Consider the following 26,767-nt stretch of genomic DNA (forward strand, 5'->3'; position numbering starts at 1 on the left):
TTCAACGCTGCAACAGGAAAACGCGCACAGACGCGCCGCCTCAGTGTTTGTTTGTGCGTGCGTGTGTGTGTGTGCGTGTGTGTGCGTGTGCGTGTGTGTGTGTGTGTGTGTGTGGCTGGGAGAGGGAGGGGGCGTTGAGGGGGGGGGGCTTCTGGTAAACAGTGACGTATAGACGGAATAACCGATGACAACACGTTGGAGGGAAAACCATAAAGAAAAAATAAAGAGTTTAAATTAAATAAAATAAATCACACAATCTATACACTCAGATCTATAAAAAAAAAGTCGTAACCGGAAGAATATCCCCTCTGTATTCACTTGCATACCCTCCACCAAGTGTTCATGGTTGGTTGCATGTGCAAATAACTTTACACATTATTAAAGTGGAAGGCAGACAAATAGACCTTTCCAAAGTTCACACGAGCTACAGTATATCTCACATACAGTATATTATAGGCTATGCATTATATCATATTATACATATATATATTTATCTTTCTATCTAGCATTTTTCTTCCTTTTTCCTTCCCTTTTTTGTCTTTCTCTCTCTTGCGCTTTAGAACCACTGAGGTCATTGCAGTGCTCAGATCTCAAGTCTGTCTGGTTGGTTAATGCTTGTTGATACAGCTTTGAACAGTGCACACAAATGATGAACAAGACTAGGGAAGTATTACTAACACTCATGTTTCTTATGGAGAAGTTTACCCAGTGACAGGAGTGAAGCTGCGGTGCACGTCAGCATGAGATTATAAGTCAGAACATGATTCACGTTTTCAGATATGATTGTCCAGCTGCAAGCAAAAATGTGTTGGACGATTTCAAAATGCAGAAATGTTTCCTGTGGTTGTTCTCCCACGTCAACAGGTTTGTAATTGACAAAAGAACATGGACACAACATGGAGGTAACACACAAATACGAAGCTGTTGTTTCCTCAGTCAATGAAACATTGAAGCAACAGCATAGACCTGCGTGAATAATGTAAACCATCAATGTCAGGATGATATTTTAGGCATCAAGGAAAAACCCCATCAAAGAAAATGCACATACTGTGCACAGTTGGCCGACACTGTAGTAACTCCATCAAAGATGAGACGGAAGATGCATCAGATGGAGTGGAGCTGGATTCTTTAGATGTTCTGTTCACGAACGTGGCTGCCTGTTTATCCATCTGGTGAAATGTAAATCAATCCTCAAAGATTTCTGCCAAGTGCGACCACGGCTCATTCAGCACACTCAAGCCTCCGTGTCCTTCCAGATGGCTTTCAGAGAGGCACTAGGGCAGCATGACACTGCTGCTCATACCGCTCAGTCTGGAAGACAAGGTGCCAACTGACTTTTCTAAATGATTTGCTTTGCCTCTTTTTTGGAGCAGCTACATCACCTTTGCTGTAAAGGAAAAAGGGCACCAAAGCCCTGAAAGCATTTCACAGAGGGAAGTGAAGAAGAAGTGTTGTTCCAGCATCTATCAAACACGCTACACATCCTCTTTGGTTTTTAGACAAGAACAGCGTCAGCGGTATGAGTATGTTGGAAAAAGGTGATTCTGACACAGCAAGTAAAAGAACCTCAACCACACATTACTAACACATTGTTTGTGACTCAAGATCAACATTCAGTGACAAGCTGAACCTGCAACAACCTACAATCAGCCAGTAGGGGTCACTGTTCTGTCTTTGTCCCTACTGCTGCAATCCAGCAGAGAGATTTTAACAATATGCATCTCATCTCCACTTTCAGTGAAACACACAAGGATATGTCAGTGAACGTGCAGCAGATACCAGAGCCAACATGTGTCAAATTCAGATGGTCTTCAGAACAGTCCTAAACTTTGACTCAAGCAAGCTCAGTGTAAAGAAGCTAAATGTATCTGCGTAATTTTTAAGTGCTGACTGATATGAGATATGAAGTGATGTAAGGTAAGGACCACAGTTACCCACAATGCCTTCTCTGTCAACGGCAGGCTGCATCACATCAGTCATCACAGCTTCATATACTCTTTATGATTAAGACAACCTGTTATTCATTGTATAGTGCTCGCATACTTCAATACACTGAAATATCCAAGAGGAAAAGCTTATAAGATATTTCCCTGCGATGAATGTTGGCAATATTAATATACAGTTTGCTATGTGGGATGTTATTCATTCAAATCTAGAAAAGTGAAATAAGAACAGTTACATTCTAAGTGAGATATTCATCTTTGGAGGTAATATGAAATATTTGTGTTTTTCCAAAATAGAGAACACAGGGGTCTGCATAAGAATAAAACATTTTAAAGCAAGTTTACTGGCAGAAGAATCATTTAAATTTGTCTATTCTGTCCATTATTACTTTCAAACTCAAAGAGAAGTCTCCCTGCTCGGCTACAGGACTGCACTGTTTTATGAATGATATAGATGTTATAGATGTTTATTGTGAATATTTGGAAGATTCCCAGTAATTTGATTGTATTCATGCCAAATCCATCATCCATTTGTTCTCTATCCAAGACTTTTCCAGGTCGCCTCTATGACAGATGACTGTTGAAGTGGTTAAGCTTAAGAAGTTCCCCCTCTTAAAAAAAAAAAAAAGAAAAAGAAAAAGAAAATCAAACGTGTAAGTCTATGTAGATACATGAGATTTTATTTAACATTTTTGTGTACAAACATGGGCTGCAAATGCCTTCCAAACATGTTTTCCCTCAGAATACAGTATTCCTTTGTACAGTTCTACAAGCAGAACATTGAATATTGAACAGGAACAAGAGTCAAAAAATTTGCAGAAGGTAAAAAGAGAAAGTATTCGTGGTTGGTCAGCAAGTCTCATCCTCAGCTTTACGTTGTATATTCGGATAGAACAAAACAAACCTCATTCAATGTCAGAACAGTGGCAGCAGAGGGGCAAAGTATTACTTGTAGTAAGGAAATGTAGTGATTATTACCAGGGTCATGTACAATAAATGCGAGAGGTTTGTAATTTTCACGTAGAGCAATATGTTCCATACTTTCAGGCTATTGCACAGAAAAATTAAACCGTCTTTGTTGTATTTACTTTTTCACGAACTAAAGGACAGAGTATGGAGGGAACTGTATGATGGAGGGTACATGCAGTTACACTGACAATCAACAGACCAAAACAATGCAGATTTTAGAGTAATATAAGACTCTTTTCTCCTCTACCACATACCGACAGTTTGGCTTCTCAAAGAGACTAGAGGTGTACCGGCTTGATCAATCTCGGACGATCATACGTCAGTTGGACGCCACAATAAATAAAACGGAAACCAAATTATGTACTCTCTAGTATAATACATATGATACAACTCTATGGAAAAGTAGGAGAAGTTTGAGTTATGTCAACTCACAGAATCTACCTTTGAAAGTTGACAAGAACCTGCGCCTGCTATTCAGTTATCTTAATCAGATAGCTAAACAATCACAGTGGCCAGTCTGTTGTACAACACAAAGAACTACATGAGATGAGCCGACGATGCAGGAGTCTGGGGGGGCGGGGGGGCGGCGGCGATTGTACACAGTGGTTGTGATTCTGGGACAAACAGCTGTGACTTTAACGGGATGTTCAATAAACATACTGACATAGCTTTCAATTCTTTCCCCCAAAAAAGGTACCCCATATAAAGACCATTTAACCATCAACATTAGTTTTCGATGACATGATATCATAAATAAATAGATCCAGTAGACCTTCTCATACCAAACTGGGTCAAAGCATAAATAAATAAAAAATAAAAAGGCATTAAAGGAGCTGTTTAAGAGCTAAAACAAAGACATGGGCAAGAAATTCTGTCCTTTGCCCCGTTAAGACTGACATTAACACAGTTTGATTTAAAGCATCACAGTCAGACGAAGGTGGGGGGCGTGTTCTAATAGGAGCTAAGACCATGCTTAAGTTTAAGGTCCTGTCTTAGTCTTTAAGAGATGAAAGGTGTGTGGCTGTCCTCAGCAAAGGCAACAGGAGACTCAAGGACATCTCCAGCATCAGCGTTTCTTTTATTCATTTATTTTTTCACTGACATTTACCACAGGCGCTAAACCAAAGGAACAGTGTCGAGGCACGATAGGGTAGAGTAGTGTAGGCAATCAGGACTTTTTCTAAAGGTGATGCACAAATGAAGGAATTCATGAACCGTGGTTTCATTCTCTGTCTCACATCCTGAATTATAGGCGATGAAAGACTGTGAGCATGCTACATAGACCAAAGATAGTGGAAGTACACAATGGCAGTAAAAAACACACACAAAACCGTGTTGGAACCGAAGGCATGAACACTTTCAGAATAAAATCTCAACAGTATTGTTCATTGGAATGAGTCAATTGTGGTGTTTCATCTAAAATCTATAGACCAAGTTGACGTCAGGCAACACAAAACATCTTTTGAGCATCAAATTCTTGTTTGGGTTTCTTGACGGGCGTTGATATGTATCCAAAGGGAAAGATATCTCTTGCCATTAAAAGTCTAAAGACATTCACGTAAAAAACTGAAAATTTGTTACTAATAACACTTACTCACATACGCCTTCCTGTGATATCTTACAAGCCCTTCTCAGATCCATTCAACTCATCAACTGCTTTAAGTTTTAAGACTTTGATATACAGTATATGGGAAACCAACCATGACATTAATACTTAAATGGGCCCGTGAACGATTGTACTAACATAAACCAGATCGTCATGAGTCACCAGCATCCCAAAGCCAAGTCTGTGATGACACCTTTGCAAACAGAACAGAAATAACGAGAACACAAAGAAAAAACTAATGCCAAATAAAAACATGCCTGCATGTTAAATCAAGGACACAGAGATTAAACTTAAAAATTTTTCATTTAGGTACCAAAAAAAAAACAAAAAACTTTTCTTTAACTTGGCCATTGAGCTGGAACAACTTCAGGCTTATCAACAGTTAAAGGGACGAAGAATTAGTAGGACATTAGAGAGAAATAAAAAAAAAGACATCAGGAGAAGATGAACTAAATAAGATTCCTTCATTAAACCAACAGATATGCTCTTCAATGGACATAAATGCCGAGTGCTCAGGTCACTTGAATTGTAATACAGTAGTTCTAACATTGCATGAGTGCACTTCTGCAGCCACAGATTAGAGGAGACAACGCCATGTGTGTGTGTGTGTGTGTGTGTGTGTGTGTGTGGTGTGTATGTGTGTGTGTGTGTGTGTGTGTGTGTGTGTGTGTGAGTATGTGCTGTATTATGACATTGCATCATGTCTACACTAGACAGGCGATGGTCTCTGGATGCGAGACGTTCTGCTGTAGAACACCCAGCAGTTAAAGAGCTTGTGCCTTTTCCACAGCAGCATACAGTATGTAACTACAATGTGTGTGTTACCTTCATTAATAATATCTAAATGAGTAATTGATAGGCTGGACAGAACAGCTGAGTAGTTTCTAGAAGATCAAGGCTAAATCCTGCTTATTTACTGCAAGACTTGAAGTCAAGGCTAAGACCTACCACTTTCTTAAACCCAAGAAATTCACATAAAAAACAAACCAATTTATCCCCCAGCCCGAAAATAAATTACAGTAATAGCAACAATGATTATACTGTTAAAGAAAAAGAAAAAAAATACAACTTTAAGATTATGTACATACTGTATCTGTAAATACAACTGCTTCCTTTTTTCCTAGAAACAAACAAACAAACAACATATTAATTTGGCAAGATGTCCTATGTTACAATAAGAAGGACATTTCGTCAGCAAAGATATGAACACAGACAACTCCTATGTTAGAAAATATATTGCTTCCTGGGTATTTATGCTGAAGACTACCATGAGACACAAACAACACAAATAGAGGAAATTTTCTTTTGTAGTTAGATAAACTGCAGGCAGTCGGATTGCAGTGTATTTCTAATCATCTGGTTCCTTTTTTTCTTTTTTCTTACAGTCCTTCTTCATGCCGTAGAGTTTGTCTCTGACTCCAACCGGGTTTTGTTTACGTTGTAAACATCTGAACTTACAGGAGTTTTGCTTCCCGCGGGTTTTTGTGACACAAAGAAAAAGAAAATCCAGTAAGGTGGCAGCTCTGGATGTACACTTTAAACTCCAACAAACAGCACAAATGTCTCCTCTCGTCTTCTCAGGAACAATGCACTGAGATTATGTAAGACACAATTTGAATTTTCCTCAACTAGACATGTAGTAATGTTTGACATGGATAAACATATTTTGCAAGAGTCTCGACTTGATGATTGTCCAAAAAAAAAAAAAAGCCCACACAAATAGAGAACAATGCCCGAACACAAAGATACATGGAAATTGTGATTTGTTGGCAAGCTAATTCCATGAATCAAGAAAGACAAGTTTCATTCTCTTCAGCTTCTTGACTTAGGAACCACAACTTTCTACAAGCTGTAAAGGTTCAATGTAAAGACCAACAAAGAGCAGGCTGGAGAAATGTAGATGGCAGATGTACCCACAACATCAATGAAGGTACAAGGAATCGTACTTAATATGAGCGGTATGTATGCAGAGGACCTCACATCCTCTGACCTTCAGAGGCCCTATGGCGCCCTCTTGTGAGGCAGGGCGGACATCGCCAGAGACAATCCTTAACCAGCTGCAAGAGCCTAACTGAGTTCGGTCATTCAATTCAAAGACATACTACTACAGGCTCACTTTGAGCCAAGGTCCGTCTCTTTTTCACTCCCTTACGGTCAAAGTGTCAGGTAGACGTTAGCTCTATACTTCAGTGGAGAAGAGGATGCTCTGTCGTTTACTGTCCGGGGTGGGGATGGTCTCCAGCTGGAGGAAATACAGCAGCACCTGGACCTGCAAGGGCATAAAAAAAGAAGGGGGGGGGGGGGGAAATGACAAATTTGCTAAATAAAAATTATGTTTTTGTTCTTCACGTTTGCAATTTTCAGGAAATTTTTTGCAAAATCAAAGAAAAGAATTGCCAGAGGGAACAGACGGAAGATGATCTGTGGACCTCACCTGTGCCATAACTTCCAGGGACCAGCTGTCCCCCATGCTGATGGGTTGCGTGGGGTTAGTGGGGATCTTGCTGTCCTTCTCGGCGGGCCTGAGCAAAGTTGGCCCGAACACCGTTGCCAGGTTGTGGAGAGACATCTTGTTGACACTTTCCTTCTCTGCCACCCTGGGGAGAGGAACAGGAGGTCCGTAAGTGATGTATATAGAGGACAAGACCCGATGCAGCTGATGTTAATGTGCAGTGATGGAGTTGTGTTTTGAGTATGAAATTATGTGAATATCAGAGACGCTAAACGTCCTAATTCCTGAAGAAAAACGTTTCTAGGACAGAAAAGGACAGTTGTCCACTCTAGGTAGGATTCAGTGTCATTCTGTTGACAGTAAATCAGGCCTGGCTTATTTTCACATTGACATTTTGGGGACAATGCAGGTGACAGCAGTCAGAGCTTCCTGTTTTGAATTCCTGAAAAACCATTAATTTCCCAACCTTCATTAGTGTCTAGACAGAAAATCAAACAATGTTTTTATCCATTGATCACTTCAGTTATTTATTAACTGAAAATGCCAAACATTTGCTACTTTCGCCAATATCAGGATTTTCTGCTTTTCTTTGCTTTATATAATTGAAAAGCAAATCTATTTTTGTATCGAACTGTTGGTTGGAAAAAACAAAGTATTCAAAGGCCCGATCTTGGGTTCTGGGACATTGTGATGGACAACATTCACCATTTATTACTATATTTAATGTAACAGTGAGTGAGAAATTGTTTCCTTATGACTGAACATTTTCCAATGCTCTTGATAATCGAGCTATATCCTTGCACCATCCATCACATACTCGTGCAATGCTTTTAAACAGATGTGGGCATTGTTGGTGCTCACATAACGTTGGAGCCTTTTGTCATTCGAAGTCACCATGGTAACCAGAAGACATTTTGCTGTTGCAGTTGAATGACATAACACAATAGTGACTGCTTTTGCTGTAATAGTATAAGACCAGCACCAGTGAGCCAAGCCACTGAGATGAACACTGCACACTACCTCACACCACCTTGAAAACAGTGCGTCGTCCTGAAGTGACACTGAGATAAACTGGGCTAAATTGCAAGTTTTTAACATTATAAGAACCAGTCTTAAATTAAATTAAAGTCGTTCTGGGATCTTAGCGTATCTATTTTGTGTGACTGTCATTAAATGCACTTCCTATACAGCTTTTTTTCTTTTTGTTTTGCATGTATCCGTATTCCTGTCTCTCTCAGTGTGTGTGTATTTGCACATTCATGTCTTCATATTACACAAGCACATGTGTATTAAGTTGTTCATACCTCTTCAGGTGATCCAAAAGGAAAAGGAATGTGACCAGGTTGGGTTCTGGCAGCGACAGCAGTAAGTTCAACATGCAGCTCTCTTTGGCCACACTATCAGACAGGGCTGAAGGGAAGAAAATAAAGGGGTTTTTATATATACAACCACTAATGATTAGTGATTGATTGTTGATTGTTTATTTAACTAATAACAAAGCTGTGTGTCGATTATCGATTATGTCAACAGCCCATTGACTTACTGATGCCGCCTGCAAAGTTGGGATAGAGCTCATCAGTGAAAAGAGGTTCTGGCAGCTCTCTGAAGTACAGCTTCAAGGTCCCGGCGATGGCATTGACGTCCATCTCACTCATCATCACTGACACATCTTTATTATCTGCAGGAGAAGCAGACGGCAACAACATGAAGTCAGGAGGCTGAGAGACGACAAAGAGAAGTGACAAGGCAGGGAAACACCTCGGCACAAGCAGGCAGTCGCCCTGTTACTGGTCAGTGTCACATCAGAAGGAGATCTCACCCACTACACAAAAGATACTGTACATTCATTTGTACATACAGCCACATATAATGCAAATGCAAAAGTAAAAAATCTGTTAGTCTATAAACCCTGTTAATCATTTCACACCGGAGAAAATGCCTCATTGTGACAAACTCTCAGAGCTACAATAATGACCAGCTGATCAATAGAGATAGAACGATTAGAAAAAGGATTTCCTTGCAGCGATGGTCAATGTATCCTCTCAGCTTTCTTCCCTAGAAATGCATGGCAGTTGCAGTATTATAACCACAATATGGAGTAGTATAAATTGTAAATACCGCACATATGCTAAAGCAATTGAATTTTAGTGCTATCACCTATAAATCTATCAGATGTAAAGTTCTTTTAGAATTCCATCAAGATACTTCCTTTGTATACAAGGGGTACAAGGGGATTAAAACTGGAACTGCTCCATGGAGAATGAAACTGGATTTTAACAGAAATATGGGCCACTTCTACAAGTGGCAACATGACAGATTTTATTTTAAAGGCTTTATTACATAAAACCTGCGCAGAGGATGCACTGTACATAGACAAAGGCTGTACTCACTGGTATCAAAGGCCGTCTTCAGGGCCTGAATATCAGTGGCCACCCCTGACACTCGGTAGATGCCCACCTCCTCCATACCCCTCCTTTCAATCTCCTCTAGGCACTGCCGGACGATGTAGGGAACCTTGGAGCGCTCTCGCCTACAGAGAGGGAAACACAAATGTCAATGACCACAAGCAAGCCTTTTATATTATGTAAAACACTTACTAGCATCAGTACTGAAATCAATGATGAGGCACAAAATGTCTTGTTTATTGTGACAAAAAGGGCAAAATGCAGGAGAAATAGCTTTTGCACTGCTGTGATTACTGGAAGGCCTCGTAATGCCTCTGGCTCTTTGCTTGTGTTTCTGTTGAAATGTTTTTTTTTAAATCTACAATGCTAATTGATTTTGTCCGGTAAATCTAGTTAACCCACTTGTTATCTTTAATCCTCAGTAATGTCAGTGATCAGCAACAACAGCAAACAAGCGAAACACTGATGCTTCCACGAGGCCTACATGCTTTCTCCCCCTTTCCCTTCTGTCCGCCTCCTCCTTTTTTTCTACTTCCTTCGACCAAAGAAATTAAAGCGACTAAGTGTTCACGATAAACAAACATTTAACTGCGTAGTCTCTGAAAATTGATTTTTATTTCTCAGGAAATAAAAGGGAGTCTGGAGGATAGAAAATCAATCTACATATTATGTTTTACTGTGGAAAATAATATAAATAATGTAACATATACATGATTTTTAGCCTTGCACCAGACATGGCTTTCGGGAAGGAAACTCTCAAGTCTGTGTCTTGGCCCACTACTTTGTTCTAGGCTGAAATATTTGAACAACTATTAGATGGTATTAGATGGTGATTTCATGATTATGTATCCTAATGACTCTGAATAAAAGATCCCCTGACTCAGGTTGACATTTGTGGTTTTGAGAGAAATGGCACATCAACTACTGGATGGGTTGCCATGAAATTTGAGCATTTACAGCTATTCATGTTCCCCTCGAGATGAAATGTAATAACTTTGGTGATCCCTGAACCTTTCACCTAGCACCATCATCATTATCTTAATATTTCCAATACTTTTAGCACCAAATAGTGTCAATACTTATGGCATTCCTATAAGCCTCCGCTGTGCTTTGTGTTTAGTGCTAACTAACAAGTGTTAGCTAAACCAAGGCGGTGAAGATGCAGATATTATACCTGCTAAAAGTCAGTATGTTAGCATTGTCACTGTGAGGTTGTTAGCACGTGATGCTAATATTTAGCTGCAGCTATCATGTCTCTAGATACTTAGACTTGTTAATTAATGTTCTAAATGCTAAGTTCTGGATGAGGAAGAGCATGCTACAGTTAAGGATAAGACTCAGAGACACTTGGCAGTCCGTAAAGAGGATAATGTGGATTTTTTTTAATGCTGATGAGAGAGTAACAATTTGTTTCTTATAAAGAGCCACAGTCCTGGTGAAGGACAATCATCCATCCAACTGGAGATGTCAGCTAGGCAAACAAAGTACAGTAAAAGACATGACAAACTGCGCCATCAGCATAACATTGTGGGATATGAGGAAAGAAACAAAAAGATAACGAGCATAAAAGAAAAAGAGGCCTAAAATCGAGCCCCTAGGAAGGGCACTGAAGAATATGAATGTGCCCATGACTCCTGATAGAAGTAAGGACAATAGTTTGGAGGTAAACAGTAGAGGTGGCGAGATAATTAGTCTGTAATTGGGTGGCTTCTGTCTATTTAAATGTCAACTCACTTGGTCACTGTGGAGATCTTGACTCCAAACACACCCATAGGTTTCCGCGAGGGCATCCTCTTCAGGCTGAACTCTCGGCTGGTGAACTTCATGGAGAGTTTAACCTCAATCTGACACGGGAAAAAAGGGCTTAGAGTTAAAACAGGTTTACAGTGTGAATCCAGTCTACAAGCCTAAAATCCATCTGCTATAGCTTTCCACGATCTTGAGGAAATCCTCACATGTTCAAACCAGGTGTAGACTTCACAGAAATAAACTACTAAACCACATCCTGGAAATGGTTTAGAATATTCCTCACTGCTATGTGCTGCTATAATATGAATGTAAGGCTGTACTGGAGCAAATAGTGACACATTATTTGAGTATTTAACTGCTGAACAGGGTACAAAAGTAGAAAATGCACCAATGTGGTGGAAAAGGTCTGATTAATGTGATGGACTCACCCCGTTCATGGGAATGACTGTTCTCTGCCAGTCTTTGCCTTGGAGAGTCTGAGGGTCAAGCTTAGTGGAGGCAACACAAAAGGACAATATACGTTATTTCATTTGAACTATAAACATATTTCATCACATCCACACCATGATGCTGGCGATAATAGGTCACATTCAAACAGCTGTTGATCCAATAAGATCACGATTAGTAAACTGTTCAAATGATCTAGTGTCTGAAGTGTCTCTAAAAAATCTTTTATGATTTCTTACGGAAGATTGTCACTATTTTCTCATCAACCACTACGGCTACATTATTTTTTCTAATGTTTATTTGCTTAGTTATCTTCACATACTGTTGCCTTATTTATGTACCGCTCTCTTATGTCTGAATAGCAGTGCATTAAGTTATAACTGCATCAAATCTTCCCTCTGTTATAGTGGAATGTTTTCAAAGGTGTTTTACTGTTGAGTTACTTCCCTTTACTGTTTTTTTTTGAAAATATTATTTGTTTAAAGAGAGTAAGTTCACACTCAAATCTACAGAGACAAGCCATCTGGGGCAATAAAAGGTGGGTACAGACACACACACACATACACACATCTGACATAACGAAGCAAACAAACACACATACACACACACACACACACAAAAACATGCACGCACGCACGCACGCACGCACACACACACACACACACACACACACACACAGACACAGACACAGACACAGACACAGACACACAAACACAAACACAGTATACTTCACGTTGTATGTTTACCTAGGCTAAGCCCCATCTGGTTGCGTGCGAAGCTGGATCATGTTTCTCATAACTGAATCTTTCACTGGTGAGAGCGCTCTTTGGTTTGAGCCATTTATCGACACAGAATTACATTCCACTAAAAAACAGCGAGGCCGAAAGAGCTCCTCTTGCTTCCCGATAAAAATGTTTGAAGAGCTCAAGTTTTTGGCCAAACAAACATGATTTTATCTCCTCCAGCCCTCAGCCCAGTGCTGGTTAACCACATATTATTTACCAATAAATCACAGCTCTGTGAAACCTAAACCCTATTAAATGCTGAGACGAAGCCAAACGTACGAGCAGGGAGAGTTTACAACACAGCACATCAAGATGGAGACAGGCCTACACCTAAGAGGAATGTGAATATTTAAGAAACAAAGGGTCCGAAACGATGTAAAAAAGATTGTTAAATTTTACTGCTTTCATTGTTATAAGATTATAATACTATTAAAAATAATTTCACATTCAATTGTTGCTTACATTCTTAGTCATACGGGGGGGGGGGACTTCATATAAAGCAAGGATTACAATACACTCATGTATTAAGTTTGAGCCGTTAACAATGTGGCAGTGGTAAAACAGTAAAACTAGATGGTAAAATGTGGGATTTATCGGCCGCTGTGGCTTCTGCTGAAGACAGGAGCGGCTGTTTCTTGCCTTGGATTTATGAAAATCCTGCTCAACAACTTTCTCACCACTCCGGGTGGTTTGTCTGGAATGACATCATCTGCCAGGAGGTGATCATTGTCACAGGATTACCAGAGGAACCACTAGGTGGAGCATGTGGCCGTAACTCACAGTCTGGCAGACAATGAGCAGCTTGAGGAGACTTGTCCAAATGTAGATTGTCTGCTCCAATTTGAACAAAGTGTTCAGGATACAGACTGGACAAACTGAAGACTGCTGTTATGAATTTAGTATGCATACAGTGTGACACAACATGCAGATACTGTTACACCATTGTTTTCAATGAGCCATTCATTGAAACTCATCTGAAACAGTGCAGGCATAAGAAAATAGGCTATTTCATGTGTTTCAGATGCTGAGAGGAGATCGGTTTGTGAGTTTTTGTGGGTGTAAAGCGAAAGAAGCTTACAGCAGTGTCCATATCACATGTGCACACACACACACACACACACACACACACACACACACACACACACACACCTGCCATGCTGGGGGTTGGAGGAGCAAGAAAAGGATGTTTTTGGTGGCCGAGGATCAAAGCAGAGACTCGTATTTCAGGCTAAATCTTTCTGTCTCTCCCTGCAGCATTTTTGTCTTTCTCCTGAGTGACACTTGGCATTATCCTGCAGGCTGGCTTCATCTTGGCAACCTAATCACCTGCTATCTAAATCTGCTATAAACACGCAATCTGTCAATCCCATGGCCAGACTCCTCTGGACAGTGTCTGTGTTTGTTTTGTTTCTGGGAGTGTAACCAGAATTTTGACATTTTTATGGACAGAACACTTGACAGTATTGATGTATCTTCCACCTGTGCAGGATGGCATCGCTGTTGCTCAATACCCATTACAGACCCTGGACTGTGATGAATGTTTTAAGCACCTAAAACCTGGCAGCGAAACGATGAATCAGTGGCATGAAAAGTAAAGCTTTGTGTCAGTCTATCAAAAAAGAAAAACTGCGGAACATTCCCTCGCTTCAGTGTGTAAATCTTAACTGAGCAGGAGAAATTACACTCACTGACGGGCACTGAACAGATGTTTTTCTCCATTTAACCAACCCCTAGCTCACCATTATATATTAGGGTAATTAATCTAATCAGCCAATTGCTACGTGATGCACACTCAGTCATTCACTGAGCAATAACATGCATTTCATGTTTTGTGGCAGTGGTGGTGACATAACTGCCTATCAGCAATGAATCATAGTATGTCTGCTAAATGGAGAAGTGAGGGGGTGGGGGTGTGTGTGGGGGGTGTTGGTGGTGGTGGTGACGTCATGTCATACCGGGATCTGTCCTTTCCCCATGATGCGGTCTGTGCTCTCTCCATCCTCTTTGTTCTGCTTGGTCTTGTTGTAACACTTCTCGTAACAGAGCAGCCTCAGGGTCTGAGAGCCCTCCAGCTCAATCTCAAACTCCTGAGGGGAAGAAAAAAAAACAAAAAAAAAAACATCTGTTGTGAGAAGATTCATTTGCAAAAAAAAAAAAAAAAAAGACAAGCGTGGAGACAGGAATAACAACAGGAATGACAAAGATAATGACAAACAAGAGATTATACCTCCAGAAACACCAGTATATTTTAATCCATACATCCCACCACAGGAGCACAGTTGACCAACATTCCCTGTAATTATGTAAGGGAGCTCTCTGCATATGGTTTGCACATCGTTCTGAGGCCCACACTGTGTTGGTTCACTTAGCATTTGGACAGATGTGAGTCATCACCAGCAGCTCCTCATTAGCTGATATTATTTCCACTTTGCTGAGCAAAATCCTCAAAGAGTCTTTGGGTCACACTGTGCTGCAGATGAACCCGTCCACTGACTGTGTCTCAAAGCTTCTTGTTCCTCTGTAGTGCTAACCTCACATATCCAGCTGTGTCATTAATGCATACATGTTCACGTGCTTGCATGCGTATGCGGTATGCATGTGTATGTGTGTGTGTGTGTGTGTGTTTGGTATATGTTTGCAGGGAGAGCAGATGCTCGGTGTGGGTTCTGTTAAACATCTTGTCATTACTCAGAGATGGACAGCTAACTGATTACAGGACCAGATGTCAGATACATGACAGGCAGCGTAAACTGCACCAAAACTCCTTCTCATCCCAACTGGGAATATGTAGAGTTGCATGTGTATATTAAAAACCAGTCTCCTACCTCGTTCCATTTGGGTTCAGTGGTGTATCGATACACTCTCGTCTTGGCTTTATTTGAAAAGAAGCCAAAAGAATCTACCTCCAATGTGCAGTAGAGATCTGACAGAGAGGACAGGATTGAAAAGATTAAAGATTGATATGGCTACTGAAATGTTCTTTGTGAATGCCTTGCATTAGCAACTGAACTGGCAGAATGTTCAATGTTATCCCCAGAACTAGATCAGCAAATTAGGAATGAGTCATTCATTCTTTCAAACATGTATGTCCATTCATTAGATATATGCAATCCAGCAAATATACCAAACCAGCAGCTAAAGACATACTTGTGAAGTCCTACAAATCAACCAGTTATTCAAGCGGTGAAACTTGAAAGTCGAACCTAAAATGAAAGTAAATTTGACAGGAAACACAGAAATTCCAAAAGTTTCCACCAGAAAGAAAACTCCATGGTCACATTAAAGTTGAGCTCTCTCTCCCTTTCTCTCTCAGGAACTCATTTTGTCTGATTTGATCTGCATTTTCTGTTGTTTGCATGAAGGCTAAAGGTGAATGACTCACTCAAGCTCTGTTTGAGGCCGGAGGCGGAGTGGACGATTACATTCAAGAACCCACAGAGACCGGGGGATTCATCCTCTGGAAAAACAGTCAGCGAGTAGAGAGAGAGAAAGAAAAAAAGAAAAGAAAAAAAAAAGTGAGGAGGGATTAGAAAAGCATGCAGATCTCTGTTTGTTTTGGAGCAGAATGAGACATGGAAGGAAGCAATAAAACTGCACTGTACAGAGTAAAATGTGGCTTAAATCTCTTTGTACTTTTCATCCTCATTTTACCCACAATGATTTATCATTATCATTTCTTTCCAGAGCAATTTATTTATTTTTTTGACAATGTTTGATTAACAACAGAGATGCCATACAACCATGAAAACACAAACACACTTCTAATGTTCCTGTGGAATTTCTACTAAATCCAACATCCAAACACACTAAATGCTATCGTGACTGCTTTCAGGAAGAACTATATTTCGGAAAAAAACTTTCAAACATGAAACTTCACACCTCACCTTCTTTATTGATGCTGAGTGGAATGTGGTGGACGGTCTGCAGTTTGACGCAGGAGCTGGTTAACATTTGCAACTCCATGGAAGTCAAGGAGGATGTTTTAAAACCTTGAGGGGAGACAATATATTTAGACGGTAAATGACATCGTAGATCACAAAGAGTACGTATCTTATTGGGTTTTCTCTGTGTTTTCCTGAGGCCAAAACTTTGGTGTCTGTTTCTCCATTACAAGGTTCTTGGAGTAGAAGTTTCTAATGTACATGTATCTAGATTTTGTTTTAAAATGTGTCAAGTGCCTAAGATATTTTTTTCACAATGAACATTGTTCAACATGACATTTCTGGGACACTTACATTTCTTCTGCTGTTCTTTGATGATCTCCTTCCACTCCGCACGTTCATAGTCAGAAGAAATCAGGAAACCGTAACTCTGAAATATGAACCCACAGGAAAAAAAAAGGCTGTTATTTCTGAAGCAGAATGAAACATTAAGAGGACACATCTGCACATTATCTGTGCAAATATAGAAACTCCAAATTTAAAATGCTGCAGTTTTACATTCTCATTCAGCCAGCTTAAACAGATGTAAGATTTCATAAAGCAACAGCTCTGTACTCATACATAAAGTCTGAGTAGAAGACAGATCAAGGAGAATTAATCTTAAGGAAGATCAGCGAGGGAATATTGTGCTGGTAATGAAGTGGAGGACGACAAAAAAAAAGCAGTAAAATGAAAAGAACAGATGAAATATGGAGAGGAGCGTACAAAGGGCAGGAGGAGGGTGATGATAGGGCAGAAATGACGATGAAAAAAGGAGAATGAGGAAACAGGGGCGGTTTAAGATGGAGAGCGTCACCACCTTGCCGTTCTTGTTGTAGACTCGGAGGGGCATACTCGGAGATGTTAACAGGAGGAGAGACTCCTGTTCGGACAGCTTCTTCCTGAGACGGTCGATGACTTTTGAACCCTTGTTGGCTCTCTGAAATCAAAGAGGGGAAAACAATTGGTGCGTGTACCTTGATACAAATCCCTGCTGTGGTGTGAGAGCCTGACAATTCACAAACCATTTTTGAGTTTTAATTAAAGTGAGAGAATCAAACATGGAATCCGTGCCCATAGATTTGGACGAGTGCGTATGAGCGCTACCTTCTCTCTCTGAATCTCACTGCGGAGGTGTGAGATTTTGACCTTCATGGCGTCGAGCTCTTCATCGGGGACCTGGGGGATGGTAAGTGGTTCGGTCTCCTCGGGGCCCTGGAAGGTCAGTTCAGTCAGGGGGATGTACCACTTACTGTCGTACTGCTGATTTTTTCTGCAGTGGCAGGAGGAAGGGGGAAAATGACGGGATGGATGGTGAAAGGTAGAGTGGAAAAACAGGGATGTGAGGGAGGTATGACAGGAGGAGCGGGTTGATGATGATGGATAAAAATGGGGATGAGTTGACAGAGGAGGCAGCGTGAAGAGAGAAAAAAAAAAAAGAGAGAGTCAAGTGAGAAAATTGGGCAATAATTCTTGGCTGTCATCTTGAGGAAAATCTTACTTTGAATGACAATGAGTTTTACAAATTGTAATATTTTGATGACTTTATGAAACCCATCGAGGATTCTCTTATAGATGTCAAATATGTGGTGATGACTCATTCTAGTGCTTTCAAGATTTTTTCTTGTCTGATATTTTGTTCTGTACCTTAACTGCCTCCAAGATCAGTGAAATGGACTTAAAGCAGCAGAGCAATCTGTTGTGTGAACTTTAATTTCAAACTTAAACTTGAAAACTGAAACTGCCATTGTGCTGTATCAGAGGGTCTTTAATAATCATTCATTTTGGTTTGTATTCTACTTTAGTTAATTAATTATTTTTACAAACATTTTTGGTCATTTCAGGTCTAAGAGATTTAATTCTGACCTGTGAATTGGGGTTTTCAACTGAAGACATACATGTTTCAGTAGCATTCATTTTGAACTGTAATCACATAAGATTAAAGATTTTGCTGTATTTTGCAGTTGGAGTCACTCTAGCTCCCAGAGAGCAAGACACAAAACCCGTCATGTTTCTTACCCTCCAATCTGCTTTTTCAGTTTGGCGCAGAGCAGCAGATCTGTGAAGAGGAAGACATGTCGCAGCTTCCTGGCTCCCTCCACCAACTCCACCATGAAACTGTCCTTCAGCAGCTGCCGGTTCTGTGGTGACAACAGACAGACAACAGACAACAGACAACAGACAACAGTGGTGGATCAGTAACAAAAACCTTTTGGCGTTAATATCATAACAGTTAAAAAACAGGCAAAAAAAAAAAAAAAGCTTACTCTCTACAGTGAGGAAAAACAGCATATAATATCAGCGATGAGACATTTTTATGAGTCACAGTAACAAATCTGTTATATTCTATGGACAGGACACAGTCAGTTCGCAGAGTCTTTGTGTTTGCGCTGCATCCAAAAGCTTTATCGCTCCTCCTCTCCTCCCAGACTCCCAATCCTGTTCTAACAGTGTGAAACTTGAAGGAGACATTGAGGCAAAGAACAGTGTAGAGGAGAGGAGGGAGAGAAGGAGGCTGGACTTTAGCTTTACTTGCTGCACCATCATCAGAAACTGTCAGAGACAAAGCTCATGTGCAACCTACTAATGTTTATTGAATGATAACCAAATTATTACCCAAAAGGTTTGCAGGGTTTAGCGTTGAATAACGTTGATCAAACTGATAGATTATTTTGTTATATTCTGGCGTTATCATCAATGTCCCGGTGATGGGGGGAAAAGGAAGAGTGATGTTTGGAACCCTGGGACTGATTACTGACGTCAGACTATGTAATGAGATGTGTAATACTGCAATTTGCCAAAAGGGGGCAGTGATGTCATTTTCCAAAGCAGAAAACACATTTCGAAGAATGGACTTGGAACAGACACAGTGAGCAGACAAATGTTAAACCACAACTTAATAGTTAATGGTTCATTTACATGCTCATGCCCCTGGTTTTACTGGTGGTACGGGGTATAAGACAGGTACGAACGGTTGGTTGTTAAGTATAAGAGCATAAAATGAAATTCTGTGGTTGTCTGTGAAGATTCACAGTCATTCAGGTCATGGTTATCCAAGAAGTTTGGACTGAGGGTAACTGGACATGGCTGTAGGTGCTTGATGCTCTCATCCAACAGACTTCTTCAGTTCTGACTGACTGATGGGAGGGAGGTTGCAAAAACAGTCTTCAGAGCCCACTCAAACAATGGTCCCGATAATGACCCCACAGAGGTTAAATACCTGGGACTCCCCACCAGTCAGTCAGAGCTGAAGAAGCCTCTTGGTGACGGATTCAAGTATCTACAACCAAGTCCAGTCTCATTTGATTCAACCCGTCTTGGATAAATTCTGTTAGTTTCATTCTTAGGGTTGCACAAATTATATAATTGTATGAACAAATCTGTTTTCAGCGGTCAAAGATGAGCTTTATTTTTCAAGTTTCCCCTGAATTTGGTTTATTCTCTAAGTTTCATGCAGATTTCACCCACATTGATCGGATATTTAGCTTGGTTGCACGTAGTTATTTGTGTAATTACCCGAAATTGTTGTTTTAATTGAAGATATGACGAGCAGCAATGAATTTAACAAAGTTTACCTTAACGTTAAAGAGTGAGCCTTGCTAGCTAACAACACTATAACATTAACAATGTGCAGAGATAAAGGATTTTACGGTCCATCTGCTGCTGCTCTCCCAGCCAAACAAATCAGAAAGTAGGTTTATTCACCAAGATCTGCTAGAAAACTGTATTTCTTATCTACAGGCCACCCCTACATCCTTATCTTCCTCCTGGTGTCCTCACCCACCTGTCCCCTCCATCATGAACACACAGTTACTGTCACTGCCAGAACACACTGAAGTGGAGCTGATGCAAACGTAGGAGAGGGTGCGTGTGCTTACAAAGCCTGACTGGACATCTGCTGGCAGAGAGGAGGCTCATGCTGTGTCACACAGTGTTAGCGTTTGTGCATGACGGAGAGGGTGCAGGGAAGGTGAGAAAGACAGAGAAATGAGAGCCTGACGGAGAGAATGTGTCAGCGAAAGGAAAGAAAATGGAGAGAGAGAAAAAGAAGTCACAGAGAGAGAGAGAGAGAAAGTTGCTCCCACTGCAATAGTCATACTGCAGTTTTCTTAGTGTTGATACCAAACCATGTGACACGTCACTAAAGCAGCTCCTCTGCAGTGATCTAACACACACACACACACACACACACACACACACACACACACACACACACACACACACGGAAAGGAAAGCCTACAGCTGACTAAAAATCATATTCTGATCCCCACAATAAGAATCTAATAGAAATTTATTTCCCACAGGTGGATGTAATTATTCACCTGCCATGATGGCGGCCTGTGATAGATAACTCTCAGCTTTCTGTCTGGCATTTGTCGCTGGTGGCAAATGGGATGCTACATCTGTCAGTGCGCAAACAACAAGATGATGAAATTCCACATAAGAGAACTGTCTTGTTCAAATCACTCCTTCCTCTTCCCTATGGTCCCGCTATAATTTCTTTGATCCGGTTTGTGTTGTAGCACAGACTAGGATGTGTTGAAATGAGTCTCTGGTAAGTATTTCCTTTACATATTCAGCATTCAGTCTCCATCTTTGGGTTTTGGGAAGTAGATGACATGGGAACGACACAATCCACATGTAATGGAGGATATTTTACCAACTAGGATATAAACCAAGGCTCCATCTTGCCTCACTTCTGTCAATCTACATCCTGTCACGTCAGTCTATATTTAGGATGTGTACTGTACAGTAGTTTGAATGCGTCCTCAGTCACACTGCCGCTCTCAGTTTTGGCACACTGCTCAGACACAACATTAAACTGTGGGAATGAGGAATACTGGGGATACTATGAAGCAATGCATGCTTGTTAAAAGCCCCAATGCACCATCGGTATACAGCAAACTGATCTTTACATCACAGTCAAGTCTACATGGTTCCAGTTGGGCGTAGCAATATGAAGATTCAAGGTTTAAATCACATATAACCCACATGCATTAATAAAACAAATACAGTATGTAGGGATTCAACTTTTATAAGCAATAAATGAAAAAACACATATAGAGACATAGGCGTCTACTGCCATGCTAGCAGCTCTGTGTGAATCTATCAGCATGCTAACATGCTCACAATGACAACGTTAATATATTTAGAAGGTATAATAAAAACCATGTTCACCATCTTAGTTTTAATACATTAGCATGCCAACACACGGCTGATGGGAATGTGATTCGTTTTCCAGGTGTTTGATCATAAACCAAAGTACTGTTTGGGGAAAGTGAAATTTGAAACGGGAATATAAAAACTTTAGTCTGCTGGAGCTGCTAGATGAAAAGTCAGGTGATCACCAAAGTTATTAGGATTCATCGCCTGGACACCGTGGATGAAAATGTCAACCTCATGGTGGCGCTAGAGGCAAGCCATTCGGCTACACTACTGCTGAACATTAGACTTTTGTTGTAATTTTTATGTATATTACTTTTCTTTCTTTCTTTCTTTCTTTCTTTCTTCTGATTGTACTCTTATCTTCTAACTTCTTTTTAACTATTCAAAGAGCCCAGTCTAATAATCTGCCTTGCCTCTCCAACTAGTGGTGACAAGTTGCTTTTTCGTGACCCTGTGTTAACAGTGACGTAACGTGGCACTGCGGTATCACTCCACATCACAGCTGGTTACGGTCACAATTGGACCACACCTTACCATGACGCTGGGGTGTGGTCAGAGGTTTCAGGAGACTTATTGTATACCTTTCAGCCCACAGAGCCCAGTGCAGCTATTTTAACTCCTTTCAAAATCTAGTGTGACGTTATTCTTCAAGTATTTTTTTTTTCTTTTCTGTGGATGGTCTGTGCAGCTTTGAATCTTGAACCTTATGTCTGGGAGCGACATTGTTATCCAACAAGCTAAAATCTCCTGTGACAATCATGATGAGTCAGCAGCAAATTCTTAAATTGGACTATTTTATTGATTGGATTATTGAACAGAAGGTACAGCAGTAGATTCGGTTGGATTATTATACAGAAGGCACCTCATACAGATTAGAATGAAGGGTCAGTCGATGATGCTTTTTTGTGTTACACAAGACCTGCTTGATTTGTTTTCATGTTCAGGTAAGTGACCTTGACTTGAAAAATGACTCACTGAGAAACTACACCACCCATCCAGCTTCAGTGGTAATCCTCTCCTCTATTGATCCCATGATAAAGAGATAAAATAAAAGGAGGGATAACAGCTAGATTAGGGATTTTATGGGCATCTAACTGTGTGGGAGTGAGTGGGAATCGTGTGGAGGGATAAAGGGAGACAGGACACAACAACACAGGGACACAAATGATCTGTTTAACCTGCACGTTTAAGTCTTTTGTCAAAAACCCTTTTCAGAGGTTTAGACTTGATTCAATCAGAGCTAAGACATTTTGAATGTTCTTTTTTGGATCAGAAGCTGAAGTACTTATCAACAGATAACAGCGCTGTTCACAGGAGTTTATTAATCGTCTACTGAATGAAAAGGTTTGACACATTCGCTAAATGTTTTTTTTTTGTTTTTTTTTAATTAAGGTGGAGTGTTTTATGTTTGGATGAAGAAATACAGTATTCCAGTCAAGGCTTTTTTTCTAAATCAGTAATCTGATGAATCTAAAATGTGCTTATGATGCTGCTTTGCTCTGCGACCGGGGGAAAAAGGCATCCTTAACAAACCAGCTGTCTCAGCGCATCAGATGACATTTTCATAATATCGAAAAGCCAGTAGGAGAAATGTGACTTTCTCCATTTCTCATAAATAGCTGACCGGAACATCAGCAGCACCAAAGTGGAGGAAGGAGAGCGATGCGAGGCAGAGCACGCTGACAGCACAGAACGCAGATTAAATATTGACCATCTCCTGGAGGAGCCTCGCTGAGAGCGTGTGCACGAGTAATGGCATGAATTTACAAAAGATCCATGTTTATATTTAGAATACACGCTTGAAGGGGCATCGCTGCGCTTGTGTGTTTTGTCGCTGTGTGTGTGTGTGTGTGTTTGTGTGGTGTGTATGGGGATGTGTTTGCATGATGACACAGTGAAAGAAAGACATACAGAAAAAAGGGGTGTAGATGATTTTCTACTCGAAATACACACACGCACACACACGCACCAGGACTGTATCTTTCCCAAAGGCAAACAAAGCAGAGCGAGGAGGTGAACTGAGACTTAGGCAGCGCCATCATTCGCTTTTATATTAAGCAGTTTCTGTTTGTCCCCTCCCATCATCTGGCAGGGTCAGGGCCTCTGGGGGCCACTTGTGCTGCTCTGCTCCTGCATGCCTCCACTGAAGAAGCCACGGGTTACTCGCTCGTGTGTATGCAGGGAGGGTAAGAGTTTTCACCTCTTCTCATCTTAACTATTAAATAATAGAAAAAAGGTTACCGATTACTGCAGGGAACTTCTATTTAAACGTTTCTGCCCTGTTATGTTGCAGATGTGTTCCCCATACTCCACAATCATTAGTGTGGATTTAACTCAACACCATGCCAAAGTTTAGAGACTCTGTGTTTCTGATTGTTTGAACAGCTACTACGAACCCCGTGTGCAGCCAATTAAAATAAATGTCATTTTGCCCACACAAATTCTGCCATGATCGAATTTGTGTTGAAAGCGTTCATCACATGAACAGAGGATTATGAAGGAAACTCCTTTACTAAGTTAAACCATCAGTACTATAAGAGGCCTGAGTCCTGACGGCACAGAAAAAGTTTAGCTACTGGAGCTGCGCTGATGGTGATGTGTACAGACATCAGCAGAGCGACAATCCAGAAGGGTGAATGTGTGCTGACGTGGTAGTTTGAACCAGAAAACTTGATTGTTTTATTTAATTATAAGTATTAAACAGCATTTCAGCCAGATATTCTCTACTAGGAGTGATAACAGTGATTTAAGCGCCTTCCTCGTCACTGCATGCTAAGCTTGTCAACTTCTCCAGGTAATGACAGTCTTTTGAAGCCTCTAACACGTTGCAGCTCAGTTGGTGAAATGCAGAGAAAAACCTCAGGCATATTATAGACAGTGTCTATGGTAAGGTAGAATATAATGAGCCCCATTGATTTCCATGTGCTGCTTTCATGTATCCATCATAAATATTTGATGGCTGGTGTGGAGGTCTGGCCAGACTGGGGTGGAACTGGGGCCTGCGGGGATAGAAGGGGAGGTATGGCAGGCAAGTGTGTGTGTTTGTGTGTGTGTGTGTATATACGTATGTTCAAAGGCAAACAAGAGCAAGAGAAAGAGAGAGAGTGAATGGAACAGAGAGTAGGAAAAGAGTGCGTTTGTGTGTGTATGGGAGGGTGCGGTAACGACCCCCCTGTGAGCGGAGGGAGGAGCCGACAGAGCCTTTTCGTTCGCTCGCTCCTGCCCTCCGTTTATGAATAATTAACTGGGAATCTGCCAGTCAGAGCGGACTGGTGGCTCATTACAAGGCATTATGTACGGCAGTGTCACGCAAGCTATCAATCAAGACGCATCCATTCATGTGCGGGAGAGACAGTGGGGGGTAGGTTGTGTGTGTGTGTTTGCGTTAGGGGAGATGGAGAGATGGGGAAGCCACCAGAGAGACACAGAGCAAACAGAGAATCACCCTCGACTACGCAACCCTGGTATGACCATATAAGGGCATGGGCTCTGCTTTAGGCTTCAGATTGGTGGTGGCCCCTCTACAGCCATACACTCATTTGACTGGGACTTCAAGGTTATTTAGAGGGAGGGGTCATTACATCATCATGCTCAACAAATATACATATCTATCTATCTATCTATCTATCTATCTATCTATCTATCTATCTATCTATCTATCTATATATATATATATATATATATAAACATATTGACACACACATATATATATGTTATACTATTATCTTTGCCATCACCTGTCTGTAGTGGAGGAAATACTTTGTAGCACCTTGGTGTTTTATTTTGGTTAAAATAAGTGTTGTAATATTAGACCATTGAGAACATACCACAACTATTTCCTGCTGTTGTCTTTATGAGCAGTATTAGCATGTTCAGGCTCAAGGAGATCAAATTAATTAAAGCATTTTCTGATGAAAGTTGGCATGTTTTTTTTTTCTATAGCGTGTTTCATGGATATTAAACTAAAGTCCTGTGTCCACAGATAAAACAACCAATTTAAGATGCAACACAACAAATAACAAAAAAAAAACTGTCTGAACACTCACCTCTCCCTTCTTGACCGTCATAGACTGGCGTCGGGGCGTTGTCTCCTCATTGATGCTGGACAAAAAGTTCTGGGAGATCCGCAAGGCATCCTGCAGAAGAGGGTGGTCCGGGTGGCTGGTGGGCGTGTGTTTAAGCAAGTCCTACAGTACAGAAGCAGATGAAGAAATATTAATTGTCAAAGGCAAGCATATTAAAGCACACATACCTGGGTATATATATATATACAGTATGCACACAGATGTGCAACTGAAAAGTTACAGCAGAGTACATGTAACTATTGGTCATTCAAGCATGCTCCTCATTTTTTTTTTCCAACTTAAGCTCTTTGATGCACAAACAGTTCACTCAACATCTTACTCAGAGTTCATGTCTCAAATGCACCCCCGCTGAAAACAGAACATAGGTTATTACTTTTTCATAGATGCAAAAACTAGACCGAGAGTCCTTGCAATAAATGGTAAAATGAAGACGGTAGGTTAAGCTGCCAGCTTCGCTAAAACACTAAACTGGCAGTGCAGTGGTACAAGAAGTTCCCACAGGAGGTAGAGAAAGGAGAAACAAGACGTTAGAATAATAACACGAAGCCTGTATTTCTGTGTCACTTTAAAGTCCACACACATGAAACTGTGAGCAAACATATGTACACATCCCATGATTTCATCGGTAATGTGTTACGTACAGTATCTAATATGATCCAGCATTGCAACTGTTGTTATTTCAAAGAACCTCAGGTCGGGAAATTGTTCTTTGCCCAAATGTTTTTGGAGATGGTGACCAAATATATCGTAGAGTTTTCATCAAACAGTAAAATAGCGTGTTTTAGTCTGCAGTGACAATATTACGTAGAATTGCTGTGTCAGCGCTCCCGCACACTTACGTGAAGTACCAATGTGCTGCGCGTCACTCTGTCCACTGGTTTATATAGTAAAGCTGTGGATTAGAAAGAGGGGAAATCGAGTTGTAGAGTTGTTTGTATGACTGAAATGTAATATCTTAAACATAAATATTTCAATTAATATTATGTTTGAATATTTGGTGACTGACCCTCTAGCGAGTTCTTGGCTGTCTGGTCCTTACAGTCCCTGGGGCTCCTCACCTTCAGGTTCTGTTTGGAGACAAAAGGCAAGTTCAAACAGTGAGGCAGAAAGCCTCTAAAAAAAAAAAAAAAGACCTTTACAGTACAGTAAGTGGTTGGAAACCACAGTGAGGTTATTATCTTTGCTCTTGCTATGAGGTCATCCACTCCCAAATTAATTATGCCATCCTCAGCCCCCCCCC

At 40.7% G+C, this 26,767-nt stretch overlaps 1 protein-coding gene across 1 annotated transcript in view; it reads right to left on the bottom strand.

The window, feature by feature from the left end:
• Positions 1-2,601: 2,601 nt before the first annotated feature.
• Positions 2,602-26,767, bottom strand: part of bcr (BCR activator of RhoGEF and GTPase) — an 86,378-nt gene continuing 62,212 nt past the window's right edge. The window contains exons 6-23 of the mRNA XM_087173234.1: positions 26,534-26,594; positions 26,367-26,419; positions 25,489-25,629; positions 18,296-18,417; positions 17,384-17,549; positions 17,097-17,216; positions 16,592-16,667; positions 16,241-16,345; positions 15,739-15,813; positions 15,182-15,279; positions 14,312-14,443; positions 11,553-11,612; positions 11,110-11,219; positions 9,361-9,500; positions 8,514-8,648; positions 8,275-8,380; positions 6,953-7,115; positions 2,602-6,787 (exon numbers count right to left, since the gene is read on the bottom strand). Coding sequence (XP_087029360.1) covers positions 6,698-6,787; positions 6,953-7,115; positions 8,275-8,380; positions 8,514-8,648; positions 9,361-9,500; positions 11,110-11,219; positions 11,553-11,612; positions 14,312-14,443; positions 15,182-15,279; positions 15,739-15,813; positions 16,241-16,345; positions 16,592-16,667; positions 17,097-17,216; positions 17,384-17,549; positions 18,296-18,417; positions 25,489-25,629; positions 26,367-26,419; positions 26,534-26,594 — 1,953 coding nt within the window. The 3' untranslated portion in view covers positions 2,602-6,697. The remainder of the gene's footprint in view (positions 6,788-6,952; positions 7,116-8,274; positions 8,381-8,513; positions 8,649-9,360; positions 9,501-11,109; positions 11,220-11,552; positions 11,613-14,311; positions 14,444-15,181; positions 15,280-15,738; positions 15,814-16,240; positions 16,346-16,591; positions 16,668-17,096; positions 17,217-17,383; positions 17,550-18,295; positions 18,418-25,488; positions 25,630-26,366; positions 26,420-26,533; positions 26,595-26,767) is intronic.

The sequence above is a fragment of the Seriola lalandi genome, unplaced genomic scaffold, assembly GCF_002814215.2.
Source record: "Seriola lalandi dorsalis isolate HSWRI2012SDOR001 ecotype SW California unplaced genomic scaffold, Sedor1 jcf7180002054133, whole genome shotgun sequence".
NCBI classification, from domain to species: domain Eukaryota; kingdom Metazoa; phylum Chordata; class Actinopteri; order Carangiformes; family Carangidae; genus Seriola; species Seriola lalandi.